At 40.2% G+C, this 13,974-nt stretch overlaps 3 protein-coding genes across 3 annotated transcripts in view; all 3 read left to right on the top strand.

The window, feature by feature from the left end:
- Positions 1-13,974, top strand: part of ZFX (zinc finger protein X-linked) — a 125,010-nt gene that overhangs the window by 53,247 nt on the left and 57,789 nt on the right.
- LOC119523721 (zinc finger X-chromosomal protein) overlaps positions 1-13,974 on the top strand; it is a 725,297-nt gene that overhangs the window by 23,209 nt on the left and 688,114 nt on the right. The window lies entirely within an intron of this gene.
- LOC119523726 (L-aminoadipate-semialdehyde dehydrogenase-phosphopantetheinyl transferase-like) lies at positions 5,486-6,618 on the top strand. The gene has a single exon (XM_037822543.1). The coding sequence runs from the start codon at positions 5,576-5,578 to the stop codon at positions 6,503-6,505; it is 930 nt and encodes a 309-aa protein (XP_037678471.1). The 5' UTR covers positions 5,486-5,575; the 3' UTR covers positions 6,506-6,618.

The following is a 13,974-nucleotide window of genomic DNA, read 5'->3' on the forward strand; positions in this document are numbered from 1 at the left end:
GCTGTCTTTTCACATTCTTGATGGAGTCCTTCAAAGCACAAAAGTTCTAAATGTTGAAGAAATCTGTTTTATTTATTTTTTTCTTTCATTGCTTGTGTTTGTGTTGTAATGTCTAAGAAGGCTTTGCAGAACCACACCTTCTAATCTTCATAGTCTCGGTGCCAAGCACAGAGCCTGGAATATAGCAGGCACCCAATAATTAAGAACTGAGATAATGTATCTTTTTTCATTTGAACTTAGGAATTTATTGAACACTGTATCAGTTATCTATTGTTTTATTCATTTTATTGAGATATATCCACATACCATGCAGTCATACAAAACAAATCGTACATTCGATTGTTCACAGTACCGTTACATAGTTGTACATTCATCACCAAAATCAATCCCTGACACCTTCATTACCACACACACAAAAATAACAAGAATAATAATTAAAGTGAAAAAGAGCAATTAAAGTAAAAAAGAACACTGGGTGCCTTTGTTTGTTTGTTTGTTTCCTCCCCCCATTTTTCTACTCATCCATCCATAAACTAGACAAAGGGGACTGTGGTCCTTATGGCTTTCCCAATCCCCTTGTCACCCCTCATAAGCTACATTTTTATACAACTGTCTTCGAGATTCATGGGTTCTGGGTTGTAGTTTGATAGTTTCAGGTATCCACCACCAGCTACCCCAATTCTTTAGAACCTAAAAAGGGTTGTCTATATTGTGCGTAAGAGTGCCCACCAGAGTGACCTCTTGGCTCCTTTTGGAATCTCTCTGCCACTGAAGTTTATTTCATTTCCATTCACATCCTCTTTTTGGTCAAGAAGATGTTCTCCATCCCATGATGCCAGGTCTACATTCCTCCCCAGGAGTCATATTTCCACATTGCCAGGAAGATTCACTTGTATCAGTTACCTATTCCGATGCAACAAATGATCCCAATTTAGTGGCTTGAAACCACAAATGTTATTTTGCTCATGATTCAGCGGGTTGTTTGGGCAGTATTTCTGGTCTGGGATGCCTTGGCTGTCTCTGCTAGGCTTTCACATGTGTCTGTGTTCAACTTGCAGGTTGGTTGATGGTTGGATGATCGAGGATGGCTTCGCTCATGTGTCTGGTGGTTGGTAGACTGTTGGATGCTTTGGTTCTCCTCCATGTTGTCTTTCACCCTCCAGCACGCTAGTTCAGACTTGTTCCCATGGTGGTCTTAGAGTTCTAAGCCCAAACCCTAATACCCAAGCACTTTTCAAGCCTCTGCTTGTATCATATTTTCTCACATCCTATTAACCAAAGCAATTCACATTGCCAAGCCCAGGTTTAAGGAACAGAGAAATAGACTCCAGCTCTTGATGGGAAGGGAAGAATTTGTGGTCTTTTTTAGAACTTACCACAAGCAGCTTTTATGCTCCTAGCACTGTGTTAGACTGTCATGGAAGACTGTAAACCCTTTCAAGTTTACAATATCACTGTGAATGTTCATTTACTCATTCAACAAATATTTATTGAGTGCCTACTATGTGTCAGGCATAGTTCTGGGCTCCGGAGATACCTCAGTAAGCAGAGAAGACCAAAATCCTTTCCCTTATAAAACTTACATTCTAGTGGATATTGTAATAGGGAGAATTGCAAATAGAGTCCCAGCAAATTATTCTGGTGGTGGTGAAATTTTATTTTATTTAACCTACATATAGTCAAAATTAAATCCAGGTCTTAGTTCCTGGGAGCAGGAGAGAAATGGCAATAACCCTAAGAATAGGGTCCCCTTTGTCTCATTTATGGATGGATGAGTAGAAACATGGGGGAATTAAAGAAAAGGCACCCAGTGTTTTTACTTTAATTGTTCTTTTTCACTTTAATTTTTATTATTATTATTTGTGTGTGTGTGGTAATGAAAATGTCAAAAATTAATTTTGGTGATGAATGCACAACTATATAATGGTACTGTAAACAATTGAATGTATGCTTTGTTTGTATGACTGCATGGTATGTGAATATATCTCAATAAAATGAATTTAAAAAAAAGAATAGATGGCAAAAGGGAGAATATTACAAAAGATTCTAAGAAAGTAAATCAGACTCCTATAAAAAATAGTACTTTGTTTTTAAAATGTTTTTAAACTGAGTTTTCATCAGCCAGGTTTCAGCCAGAGAAACAGAACCAGTAGGAGATACATATGAAAGAATTTATTGCAAGGAATTGGTTTACATGATTGTGGGGAATGGTTAGGCAAGTCTGAAATCAATAGGGCAGGCCATCAGGAAGGGCAGGCTGGAACTGTCTGTCATGGGCTGAAGCTTCAGTCCAGAGGCAGAATTTCTTCTTCATCAGGGAAGCCTCAGATCTGCTTTTAAGGCCTTTTAATTGATTGAATCCGTCCTACCCAGATGAGATAAATAATCTCCCAGTTTATGAATTTTAATCACATCTACAGAATACCTTTACAGCAACACCAAGATTAGTGTTTGAGTAGCTGGGTACCATAGCCTAACCAAATTGGCACATCAAAAGATCATCACAGGGTTAGATTGCACAACTCTGTAAATGTATGAAAAAACACTGAAATGTACACTTTAAAATGGGTGAATTATATGGTATGTGAAATATAGCTCAGTAAAGCTGTTTTTTTTTTTAATAAAAAAGTGGATTAATTCCATGCTTTGGTGATCTAATTTTTAAAAAATAGATGTGGGCTGCCGCTTCTTCAAAAAAAAAGTCAGTTTATGAATGTGTTTGACTAGGCCTGGAAGGCAGAACAGATACTGTGGTTCATGAGAAACATGGTGCCAACTCATGCTGAGCCTGGCACAGTTCCGTTCCCTCAGTTAGAAGTCAGAGTAATTTCTCCATGGCTTCATTACTGCCTCTGTGCCATAGACCAATTAATTACCTCAGCCAGTCACTAGGAGGAGACAGCTCTCTCAAGAGCTGAAGAGCACAATCTGTGCTAAGAGCCCAGGAAGATCCTTAGGCCCATAAGCTGGTTTTGTGATGTAGGACCTGGTGCTACCTAGTAAAAGCCATGTCACCTCCAATTTGCTCTCTGTCTTCTCTGCACTCAAGTAGCTCTGGCCTGCAGGCAGCTATTACAGCTCAGCAACAGAGACAAGTAAGTAGGTGGTGAGTTTTTTTGTGTTTTTTTTTTTTAATGTGAGGCAACGGCTAGACGTGTTCCAGTAATTTGGAGCAGGGTGAGATCATTCTGGGCTGGCAAAGCTTAGATGAGGCCCTTTAGGAAGAGAGGATGAGCAAAATGTGGATGCAAATAGGGTAGGAGGGCACAAATCAGGACCAGGAACAAACAAAGGGTTAGAGGTAGAGACTGGGCCAGCTGGAGTAGAGTGTCCTGGAAAGGTTGGGCAGGTATGGGAAGGTGGGTAGAGGTCAGGGAGGCTCCTGCAAGAGAGGCAGAGGAAGGCAGGCTGGATGCGGGCCAACCTGTGGCCTCCAAAGTAGAGTGTGCACATGTCAGGGTATGTTCAAGACGATTCATTGGGGCGGGGGAAGAAAATGTTATAACTTCGATTGTTTTAATTTTTGATCCAAAGAATAACAAAATAAACTTAACTAGTTAGATAAATATCTGGACTGCTGCTGCCACCCTCCCCACTGTTTGTAGACCAGATAGTCACAAGACAAAAACATTGCTTAAGTTATCTTGAAGAGAGTGGGAGTTCCTCAATGGAGGGGAAGATGAGCCCCATCATTTGCTTTCAGTGTTTTGCAAAACATCGCAGTTTTCTTCTGCCTAAAGTGTGTTTACAGATTCTAGTATCTAGTTATAGTGAAACCAACCCCCACAGAACAGGTGACTTTGAAGGATCCCACAAAGGAATCCCTGCTTGAAAATAATATTAATGAGGCAAGCAGAATCAAACAACCAGAAAATGTCAGAGGTTGCAATTCTCCTCCTTCTAGAACCTCACCACAACCGTAAAGGTAAGTTATATTATCTCCATTTAACAGATGAGGAATCTGAGTACTAGAGAAGTTAGGTGGCCAGCTGGGTCAATTCATCAGGGCTGCTGAGAAGCAGACACCAAGATGGGAAAGGACATGTAAGAGATGTATGAGGAAAAAGCATGTGAAGGGTTCAGAGGAAGGAGCAGGAAAAGGTGGGAGTTCCTTCTATTGATGCAGGTCTGAGCCCTGTGGAGAAGAGAGGGAAGGAAGCAGGAAAGGGAAAGATGAGTCTTGGGCTGCCCCGCAGCTCTGGGAAAGTCTCAGACAGGCCAGTGGGGAGTACTCAAGCCAAAGTCACTCAATGGAGGAGTCCTGCATCTCCCAGGAACGGGCTGCTCCAGTACACTGACCATGCATTGCTGGCTGGGAGCAGCCCATGGGAAGCACAGCCACAGCGCAAGTGCGGTGGTGCATCCAGAGGGGCAGGAGCTGGCCATCGGTCTATCATTTTCCAAAACCAGGAAGTGTGAGTGGCACAATACCATGGCCTTCACAATAGCCTAAAATCACATGGCCATAAATAGTGAGATTAGGATTTGAGCTGAGACCTTCCTGACTCTAAATCCCACTTTTTTTTTTTTTTTTGTCCCTGCACTATATGCCTAGGGTCTTGGACATGAGCCAAGTGGAATCAGAGGACTGAAGACAAATTTCACATACTTCCCTGTTTTGCTCTAAAGCCTTCTCCCATGCCAAGGAGTACAGTAGTGCTAAAAGAGCCACTGGGAAGGTACTCTGAACCTTCTCAAATCATTCCAGAAACCACACAGGTTCCCACAGCACAAATTTCTAAAGTAAAAACCTAAGTCAGGTGACATGCCAGAACAGAGATCTGAGACAACATTTTAAATCCTACTAAAGTTTCTTTTTCTATTCTTGCCCATTCTTCCCCATCCCCTGAGAACACACAAATCCAGAAATAAATTTATTGAACACTTCCTATGTGCCAGATTCTACATTCGGTATTGGGTACATCTACATGGAATTTACAGTATGGTAGGAGAGGCAGATATTAAAAAGTAACAATGAATATATCTCAATAAAATGGAGATTAAAAAACAAAACAAAACAAAAAAAACAAACAAAAACAAACAAACAAACAAAAAGTCCTGTGTACAGGTCTTTTTGTGGATGAAATTTTTGGTAACAAAACCAAATTTTTCTCCAAATAATGACAAGAAGTATGAATTACTTTTTAAAAGTTCAGCGTAGAAATTGAATTTTACTATTTGATATCAGAGTTATTTAAAACTTCAAATACTTCAGTTTAGTAAAGTCCTCACAAAATTTTTTAATTATATGCATTAAGATAAAAGTGGCACTAACTATAATTTTAAGTGAGGAATAAAAGTTTAATCAGGGCAACATCTGGATATCCACATTGAATAGAGAAAAAAAATAGCCAGTTGACATGGGACTAGTTTTTGGAGGCTTAACCACAATATCTGTGTACTCATGCTGCAGACAGTGTCCTCTGAGTGAGAAACAACACATTGTTGGGGTGGGACAGAATTGTTTAATTTCTTGTGCTCCAGGCTTCTTCCTTTATTTCTAACAGGTTGACTTTTATCTTTGTGGCTTATCATAGAATATAAAAAAAATTGTTAAAACTTGACCAAAGAGTGTATGATTTACCCCGCCAAGCGGTTCTGCTTGGTGCCAGCAATGGAGGGTGTGCGCTGGGCCTTTTCCTGCGGCACTTGGCTGCCGAGCCGAGCCGAATGGCTGCTGGCGGTGCGATCGATCCAGCCCGAGGAGAAGGAGCGCATTGGCCAGTTCGTCTTTGCCCGGGACGCTAAGGCAGCCATGGCTGGTCGTCTGATGATAAGGAAATTAGTTGCAGAGAAATTGAATATCCCTTGGAATAACATTCGTTTGCAAAGAACTGCAAAAGGAAAACCAGTTCTTGCAAAGGACTCATTGAATCCTTATCCCAATTTCAACTTTAACATCTCTCATCAAGGAGACTATGCTGTACTTGCTGCTGAACCTGAACTACAAGTTGGAATTGATATAATGAAGACTAGTTTTCCAGGTCGTGGTTCAATTCCAGAGTTCTTTCATATTATGAAAAGAAAGTTTACCAACAAAGAATGGGAAACAATCAGAAGCTTTAAGGACGAATGGACTCAGCTGGATATGTTTTATAGGAATTGGGCACTGAAAGAAAGCTTCATAAAAGCCATTGGCGTTGGACTAGGATTTGAATTACAGCGGCTTGAATTTGATATATCACCATTAAACCTGGATATAGGCCAAGTTTATAAAGAAACACGCTTGTTCCTGGATGGGGAGGAAGAAAAAGAATGGGCATTTGAGGAAAGCAAAATAGATGAGCACCATTTTGTTGCAGTAGCTCTTAGGAAGCCCGATGGATCTAGACATCAGGATGTTCCATCTCAAGATGATTCTAAACCGACCCAAAGGCAGTTTACTATTCTGACCTTTAATGATTTAATAGCATCTGCTGTTCCTATGACACCTGAAGATCCTTCATTTTGGGACTGTTTTTGCTTCACGGAAGAAATTCCAATGAGAAATGGTACAAAGTCATGATATGGTTCCTTAAGTAAGGAAAATGAAAACTGTTTGTAATTTCCCATTTTCACTGAAAAATAAATGCTCGATAGTATCAAATTTTATTTCACAAAACAGTAAAAAAAAAAAAATTCCTAGTAAAGAAAGCAAAAAATTCTGGTTCACAGTAGTTCACTAGAATATATTGACGTCTTTTTCACCAAAATTGCATTGAATTGACAGAAGAAATAAAGAAAGGTAGCAGAATTTTAAAGTACTACATGCTCATTGTAGAAAAAAATAGAAAATGCAAATATGCAAAAAGGAAGCATTTAAATCCTTTGTTTCAGAGATAGCTACTCCTAAAACCTTGGTGTATATCCTTCTAGACTTTTCTTGGCAATGAATCCAATGAAACATTCGTTAAAAACAAATGAGGATATACATTTTTTTGTAATTTTTTTCACTTACCAGTGCATCTACTGTTAATAAATATACCTCTGTGGCATAACTTTTAGTGACTCCAAAGTACTGTATTGTGTATGACTGTATCTGTTCAGATGCTTTTGCAAGAGGATACAATGTCCAAATGTAATTGACTTCAACCAAGGACATATATTATCGTATAACACACAGCTCAGAGATGTCATTGAGGGTTTTTTTTTTTTTTTTTGGCTCTGCCATCCTCATTTTATTGATTTTTGCCTTAGGATTGTTCCCCTCATGGTCACAAGAGCTCCTGTGGTAACTTTCAACTTTACACCCTCATACAATCACATCCAAAAGTCAGGAAGGGCCATTTCTCCTTTCACATCTCAGTTTTTATCAGTGAGGAAGATTTTTCACAGATGCTCACAGGTTTCCCTTCAGTTTCCTTTGACTCAGATCATGGAAAGCCAGTATCTAGCATTATTAGTTTCTGTGTGGAAAGTGAACTCTGCTGGTCAGGAAGAAGATGAGGTGGAGGTGGGAGAATGGCATAAGAGGAAGCCCACTGCTTGCCGTAAAGAAGGTATGCCACGGTTTACTCGCTCTTTCCTCTGTGTTAAACATTTTGATTGCTGTTACTAATCTAGGCAAATGGTGTAATGAATATCCTTGTAGTCACATTTTGAGGTCTAGGCTTAATCATGTCCTTAAAAAACTTTATAGAAGTGGAATGACTAATTCAGAGGACTAAACAATTTTAGAGCTTTGATATTGTCAAATTGCTCTCCAGAAAGGCTGTACAACTTACCTGTCCAGATAGTAGTATGTGTGTGCCCATTGCCACTTACCTACCCCCTTGTCAACTGTCAAATTATGTTTTTTTAATATTTCATTTTTAACAGTGTGAAAAATGGTATCTTATTTAATTTGTATTTCTTTCATTACTAATGAGTTGATATATCAATGTTAATGGCTGTATTTCTTTTTTATGAACTGCCTGTTCATTGTCTTTGCCTGTGTTTATTTTAGCAAATAGATCTTAATTTAAAATGGGAACATAGTATTTAAGATGCCAAGACCATCATATTGATGAAAAATCTATTATATGGTTGTAGTGCATGTCTTGGGGAGTTAAAGTCTTGTTACTGTTAAATACCAAGAAGTGATATAATTTCATTTTTTTTTACTACTGAAATTAAAGGTTGTGTGTAAATTGTATAAAATTAGATACCTTACTTAGTAAAAGAATTAATTGGAATGTTTTATAATTTTTTTATTATTTTATTAAGCATGCCCAAATATCTTAGGCAAAGTAAATAACGTGTTATAAAAAAGTCAAGTAGCATTTATAATAGAGGAAGTATTGTTATCCCTAAAATGAATGTAATGGTAATATGAAAAATCATCTGTCTTGTCATTATAATAATAAAACTATTAACATTTATTATGGAATTTTTATGAACTAGAAAAAAAAAAAAAAACTTGACCAAAGAATTTTTAGTAAGATTGTTTGTAAATGTTTGGAAATGGATAGAAGTGATGGCAGTACAATATCGTGAGTGTAATTAACAGCACTGAAAAGTGTGTGTGATTGTGGTAGAAAGGGGAAGTTTAGGGTCGCATATGTCACTAGAAGGGAAGCTGGAGGATGAAACATGGGGCAGTGTAACACAGTGAACCCTGTTGTGGACAATGAATGTGGTGAATAGTAAAAATACAAGAATGTTCTTCCCTGAACCAGAACAAATGCACAACACAATTACAAGGTGTTGATAATAGGGTCATATACGGAGGAAAATACATCCAATGCAAACTATGGCTATAGTTAACAGTAATATTTTAATATCTTTTCATCAATTATAACAAAGGTGCCACATCAATTCTAAGGGTCATTAATAGGCAGGTATAAGGGGTATGGGATTTCAATGAAAATGTTCTAAAATTAATTGTGGTGATGAGGGCACAACTCTGATTATACTGAGAGCCATTGACTGTATATTTTGGATGGATTGTATGATGTGTGAATAAAACTGCTTTAAAGAGGAAAAAAAAAGAAAAAAATATAGATAACGTTATGATGGGCAGTGCAAGGTGGCTTGAGAGAGAAAGAAGGGGAGACCTAGTTTGAGACTGGAGCATGGGGAGTGTCAAAGTGTCTAAAGCAATGAATGCCCCAGCAAGGGATAGCATTGGTGTTAGCAGACCTAAGGTCTAAGCCAAGCATGTGTTGTTGACTCCTTCGAGCATGAGAGGAGCTGGTCCCTACTTGTATCTTCCAGTGGGCTTAGCATATCATTTTTAAGGAGAGTGTTACTTAACTGTGATGTTTATAGCATTTGAATTCTTAATACTTTGCAGTTGATTTGAAAACATATAAATAAAATAAACACACCACATGGTTCTAAGCTTACTTTTTTCCCCTGGGAGTAAGCTCAATTTAAGCTTTCTGTCAGCTGGCTGTTCCAACTATCACAGTGTAATGATTAAAACCCATGTATTTTATGCTGCCAGTTGGTAAGATGGCAGGGGGTGCACTCAGATTATACTGTTTAAAGACTGTAAAGCTCCCTTATCTCCTGGTTACAAAAATGTTAGCCTTTTGGTGACTGATTTTGAGGCTCACTTATTCCACTGCTTATTCAGGTTGGAAATCATTAAACAAAATGAAAGCTCCTGGGTTAAGAGACTGCTATCTGAAAACAAAACACTTCTTGCTACTGAGTGCTCATCAGTTTCTCATTCCTATTAAAAATAGTTCTTTTCCTATGTGGAAGCCCACAGACAAGGCTTTTATTAAACAGGCCTAAAACACTTGCCAATCATCACCTTGCTAATCCTCACACTCTTCCCTGTTAAACAGGGGCAAGTGTCATTATGCCACACTGGGCCAAGATGGGAAAGATTGCAGTTCGGTGGGCAATTATAGGTCTTAAGGGAACAAACAGGGCACTCAATTCCCACTGAAGTATCAAGGTTGAATCACAGAATAATAGAGTTTTAAAGCTGGAATTCTCCATAAAGATGGAGAGGCAGAGTTTAAGAGCAAGTGCCCTGGAGGTAGCTAGGGCTCTGCTCAAATGGATGATCTGATTATTAGCCTCTTATGGAAGTTTCTGAACCCCTTTATGCCCAGTTTTCTCATCCACAAAAGTGAACTAATGAAAGTAACTGCTTCACAGTATGGTTGTGAGGATTCAATGAGATGGTACACATGAAGTGCTTAACAAAATGCTCCATAAATGGTAGTTTATAATTAGGATCAAATTCAATTCCCCAGGAATTTTAGAGCTGAAGATACTGAAGTCAGAGGTTATATGATTTGCCCTCAACCCCAGAGTTAGTTCGGGGCTAGTTGAGGTGGGAGAGAGAATCCAAACCTAGTCCTTCCAGTGACAAATTAGCAAAGAGAGTCCAACAATGACATCCAGGCCCACCTACAATGTCTTCTTAATTGAACAAAGAAGGCCTAAACACCGCCTGTCAGACTAGAGCAGAGCCATCCTTTTCCGCACCCATACCCCTTTGTACTGGCCTAGGAGTCAGAAGACCTTGCATGAGTCACCTTATCTTTTTAGGCCTCCATTCCTACTCTTGATAATGAGGGGTTGGCTTGGCTAGACCCATGAAGAGTCTTCTGCAAATGCATGCAACTTGGGTGAAGAGGATCCAAGGCTTTCATCATGGGATCTGAGACCCAAAGAGAGTAAAAACCACTAAAACAGTCTCAGGTCTCTCTGGTTGTGAAATTCTCTGTCTCTAAGGGTTAATAATGGCCATGCTGGGCTATCTTTACCGAACACGCCTGCTTCCTGAGCAACAAACTTTTTCAGTGTTGGACATTATCAAAGCAGTAACGGGTATTATTTCACAACAAAACCCAAAGCAGGCTTCAGAGGACTCGGGATACAGAGAAAAGAAGTGGCTTTCCAAGAATCACACAGCCATTTAGTGAATCCAGACCTTTGCACTCCTTGAAATGGAAGGAGAAAGGCATGGTGAGTGTTTTAGGAACCAAGAAAATGAAGTTTCCTATCATGGTGTGAAGGAACGGAAAAAACTGTCTGAACACTTTTTTCCAGGAACAAAGAGAAAATGGGTAATGCAGATTATGTCAGTTGGGAGCTCTAGGAAGGAGACAGTGAGGCAGGGTTAGACATGCAAGAGGTCTTTTGGTGGGGGAGAGGGAGAGTAGCACCTGTGAAAAATACAAGGGGACTGGGCAGGGGAAGCACAGTGCAGCTCTGACACCTGTGAAAGGGAAGTGGCGGTGGGGGGGGGGGGTGGTGGTGCGCAGAGAACCGAATTGGGCAGGGAGAGCTTCAGATCACCAGGTAGGTCATGTAGGTCCGAAAGAGTCTCTGCCAACCCCGTGGGGGCTCTGGAGCAGGATTTCCCCATTAAAGGAGTCCCTCATTGGACAGAAATGACCAGGCCCGAGAATCTCTGCCACGTTCAATCATTGGCTGGGCATTGCCCAGGAAGAGTGTGGCTTCCACACAAGAACCAACAAGGAAGCGGAAGCTGAAGGTGCTAACAGCTAGCTGCACACCTTACAGCTGAGCAGCAAGTTCTTTCTTAAAGGAAGATCTGGGCCATACACCTCCATAGCTACCACTCAAATAATTCATTTTCAGTGCTTTGTGGAACCAAGTGAAAGACAGGCATCTCTGATTCCAGTGGAAATAAGGGCCATTTGGTCAATTATCAGCAGAAGATTTCATCAATTACCAGAGTAGTGTGCTACCAGGTACCAGGTACTGCCCGAGAAAGGTAAATTATTCGACTGACCAGCAAGGCCTTGATAAGGAAGATGTATCTGTTTGTGAAAACTCTGCAAACATCAGGGATGGATAACTCTAAATTACTCTTAACCCAAACTCAATTTCCACAGAAACACCATAGGGAACAGCTGCCTGACTTGTACATCTGAAGTTTGGAGCCTGATCCTACTTCTCTTTCCGAGAAAGAGATTTAACGTTTCCACAGTCAGATTAGCAGATGTGCATGGCAAATGTATTTTAAATTACATAAGCAATAATTTCTGTGACTACACAAAGAAACAGAGACAGAAAATGAACATTGTGTGTAGCTGTTTCTTCTCTGCATGGGATGCTCCTCATTTGTCTTTGGATCAGTTCCCAGGTGATTTTTGATCTTTCACCCTCTCCTCAGAGAGCTTCAGTTCTACTCTTGAGCCTTTATTTCCTTCAGAGAGCAGCACATCAGGTCAGCCTCTGTCTGGGGGTGGTCAAAACCAACCCCAAACGAGTTGGGGAGTACCAGCTCTTGGGCATAGTCACTTTGGGGAGCTCCTTATAACACACCTCATTGCCTGAAAAGCTTCCATGAGGAACCTTAGGGTGTGGCTCACCTCTGGCTCCTGTTTGTCACTCTGGAGCATGAAGAAAGGCAGGGAAACTGACGGGGGCAGGATGCCTGCCAGTTAGGATAATTTTGGCTGCAATTAACAGGAAACCCTGATGCAAACTGACTTAATCAGTAAGGAAATTTCTTTCCTTATGACTTTCTAGAAGTCCACCTAAGGTGGACCCAGGTGTAGTGCAGCCTCTCCCCATTTCTCTACTTTGCTATACTTGTTGACGTGTTCTGAGGTTGAATCTTCTCGTGGTCACAAGATGGCTGTCTGGATGGCAGTTTGGGCTACATGCTTCCTTGTTGACAAAGGGTGGCAGAGAAGAAAGGAAGCCTGAAAAGCTTTCTCATCCTGCCTAGGCCAGCCTGGGTCATTGCCATGTGCTGTTTGGCTTAATCAGGATTCCTTTCTTGAGCTGGTGGTGTGGTAGATACCATAACAAAAAGGGAAATGGATATAGAATAGGGATTCAGCAGTGGCCACTACAATTCCCATGGAGAACTACTCTTTAAGAGTCTTTATAATTTTAGGCAAGTATTTATGCCTGGGAATTTCTGATCATAGCAGGTCTACTACCCTCAAGAATTTCCATATCAAAAAAACACAAACAAACAAACAAATTTCCGTATCAATCAGAGATTTGAAATGATCATTGGGGTAAAAGTTGATACGACTTTTAAAAGCACACAATAAAGATTTTAAAAAAACCTCATTTTCAGCCCTACTAAGTATCCATCACCACGTGTTTCAGCAGGATGGGGTACCAGCTTCCCATAGGAAAGGATTCTAGGGCTAGGTCCTAAAGGATGAATGAGGTGGGGGCAGGGATAATCAGTCCAGGCTACAGGGACAGTACCAAAGACCCAGAAGCACAAGGGCAGAGTGTATTTGGAAAAAACGAAACACCTGATGTAGCTGGAGTGAAGGGTGTTTGAGAAGATGGCAGGACATGAGTTAGAAGGGAAGGGAAAGGCTTGTCAAGGGCATTAATGCTAAACTAAGAGTACCCTTAAATATCACTGGCCAGACATCAGTATGTTTATGAGGCCAAAATTAACAGTAGCACTAGAAAGTAGTTAGATTTCAAAATGCCTAGATCTTTTAGGCCCTCATTGTGGCTCTGCTCCTTCACACAAACTTTTGGCTAGATATGTGCCCATTGCTAGGTTACAGACCCAAAATCACCCAAGAAAACCTAAAACTTAGCCATCAATGTACTTCTGGTCAGAGCTTCACGGCCTTGCTTTATAATACCAGGGCTATAGCCTATTATACATCAAAGATTGTCATAAAGTTTTCAAATCAAAATTCATTTGTTTAAAAAATGAGAATAAATTGAGTTAGCTGCCATGGATTCAGAGCTGAATAGTGTATCTACTGCCATAAGCCTCAAGAGGCAGGAAGGTTCTTCTGGAACAGCTGCATGGAGCAATTGGAAGGTTTTCCTACCTCTCTGGCTATGATGTGCTTGGCTGTGTAACCTCTGAGCCTGGCTCTCTGGCCCTCCCAGAGACTCGGAAAGTTATTTAATATTTTTAATAAACCACTTAAAACAGGAAGAGTGGATTCTGATGTCGGCAACTAAGAACCCTCATTGAATCAGAAAAACAAATGTTTAAAATTCATCCAATAATGTTGCCATATTCCCAAAAGGTTGCGAATTGAAGTCTCAGAATAATGTTTCAAGATACAAGTAACCCTTTTC

Source organism: Choloepus didactylus, chromosome X, assembly GCF_015220235.1.
Source record: "Choloepus didactylus isolate mChoDid1 chromosome X, mChoDid1.pri, whole genome shotgun sequence".
In the NCBI taxonomy this organism is placed as follows: domain Eukaryota; kingdom Metazoa; phylum Chordata; class Mammalia; order Pilosa; family Megalonychidae; genus Choloepus; species Choloepus didactylus.

Coding starts and splice junctions, on each gene's coding strand:
- LOC119523726 (XM_037822543.1), top strand. CDS start 5,576: ATGATTTACCCCGCCAAGCGGTTCTGCTTGGTGCCAGCAATGGAGGGT.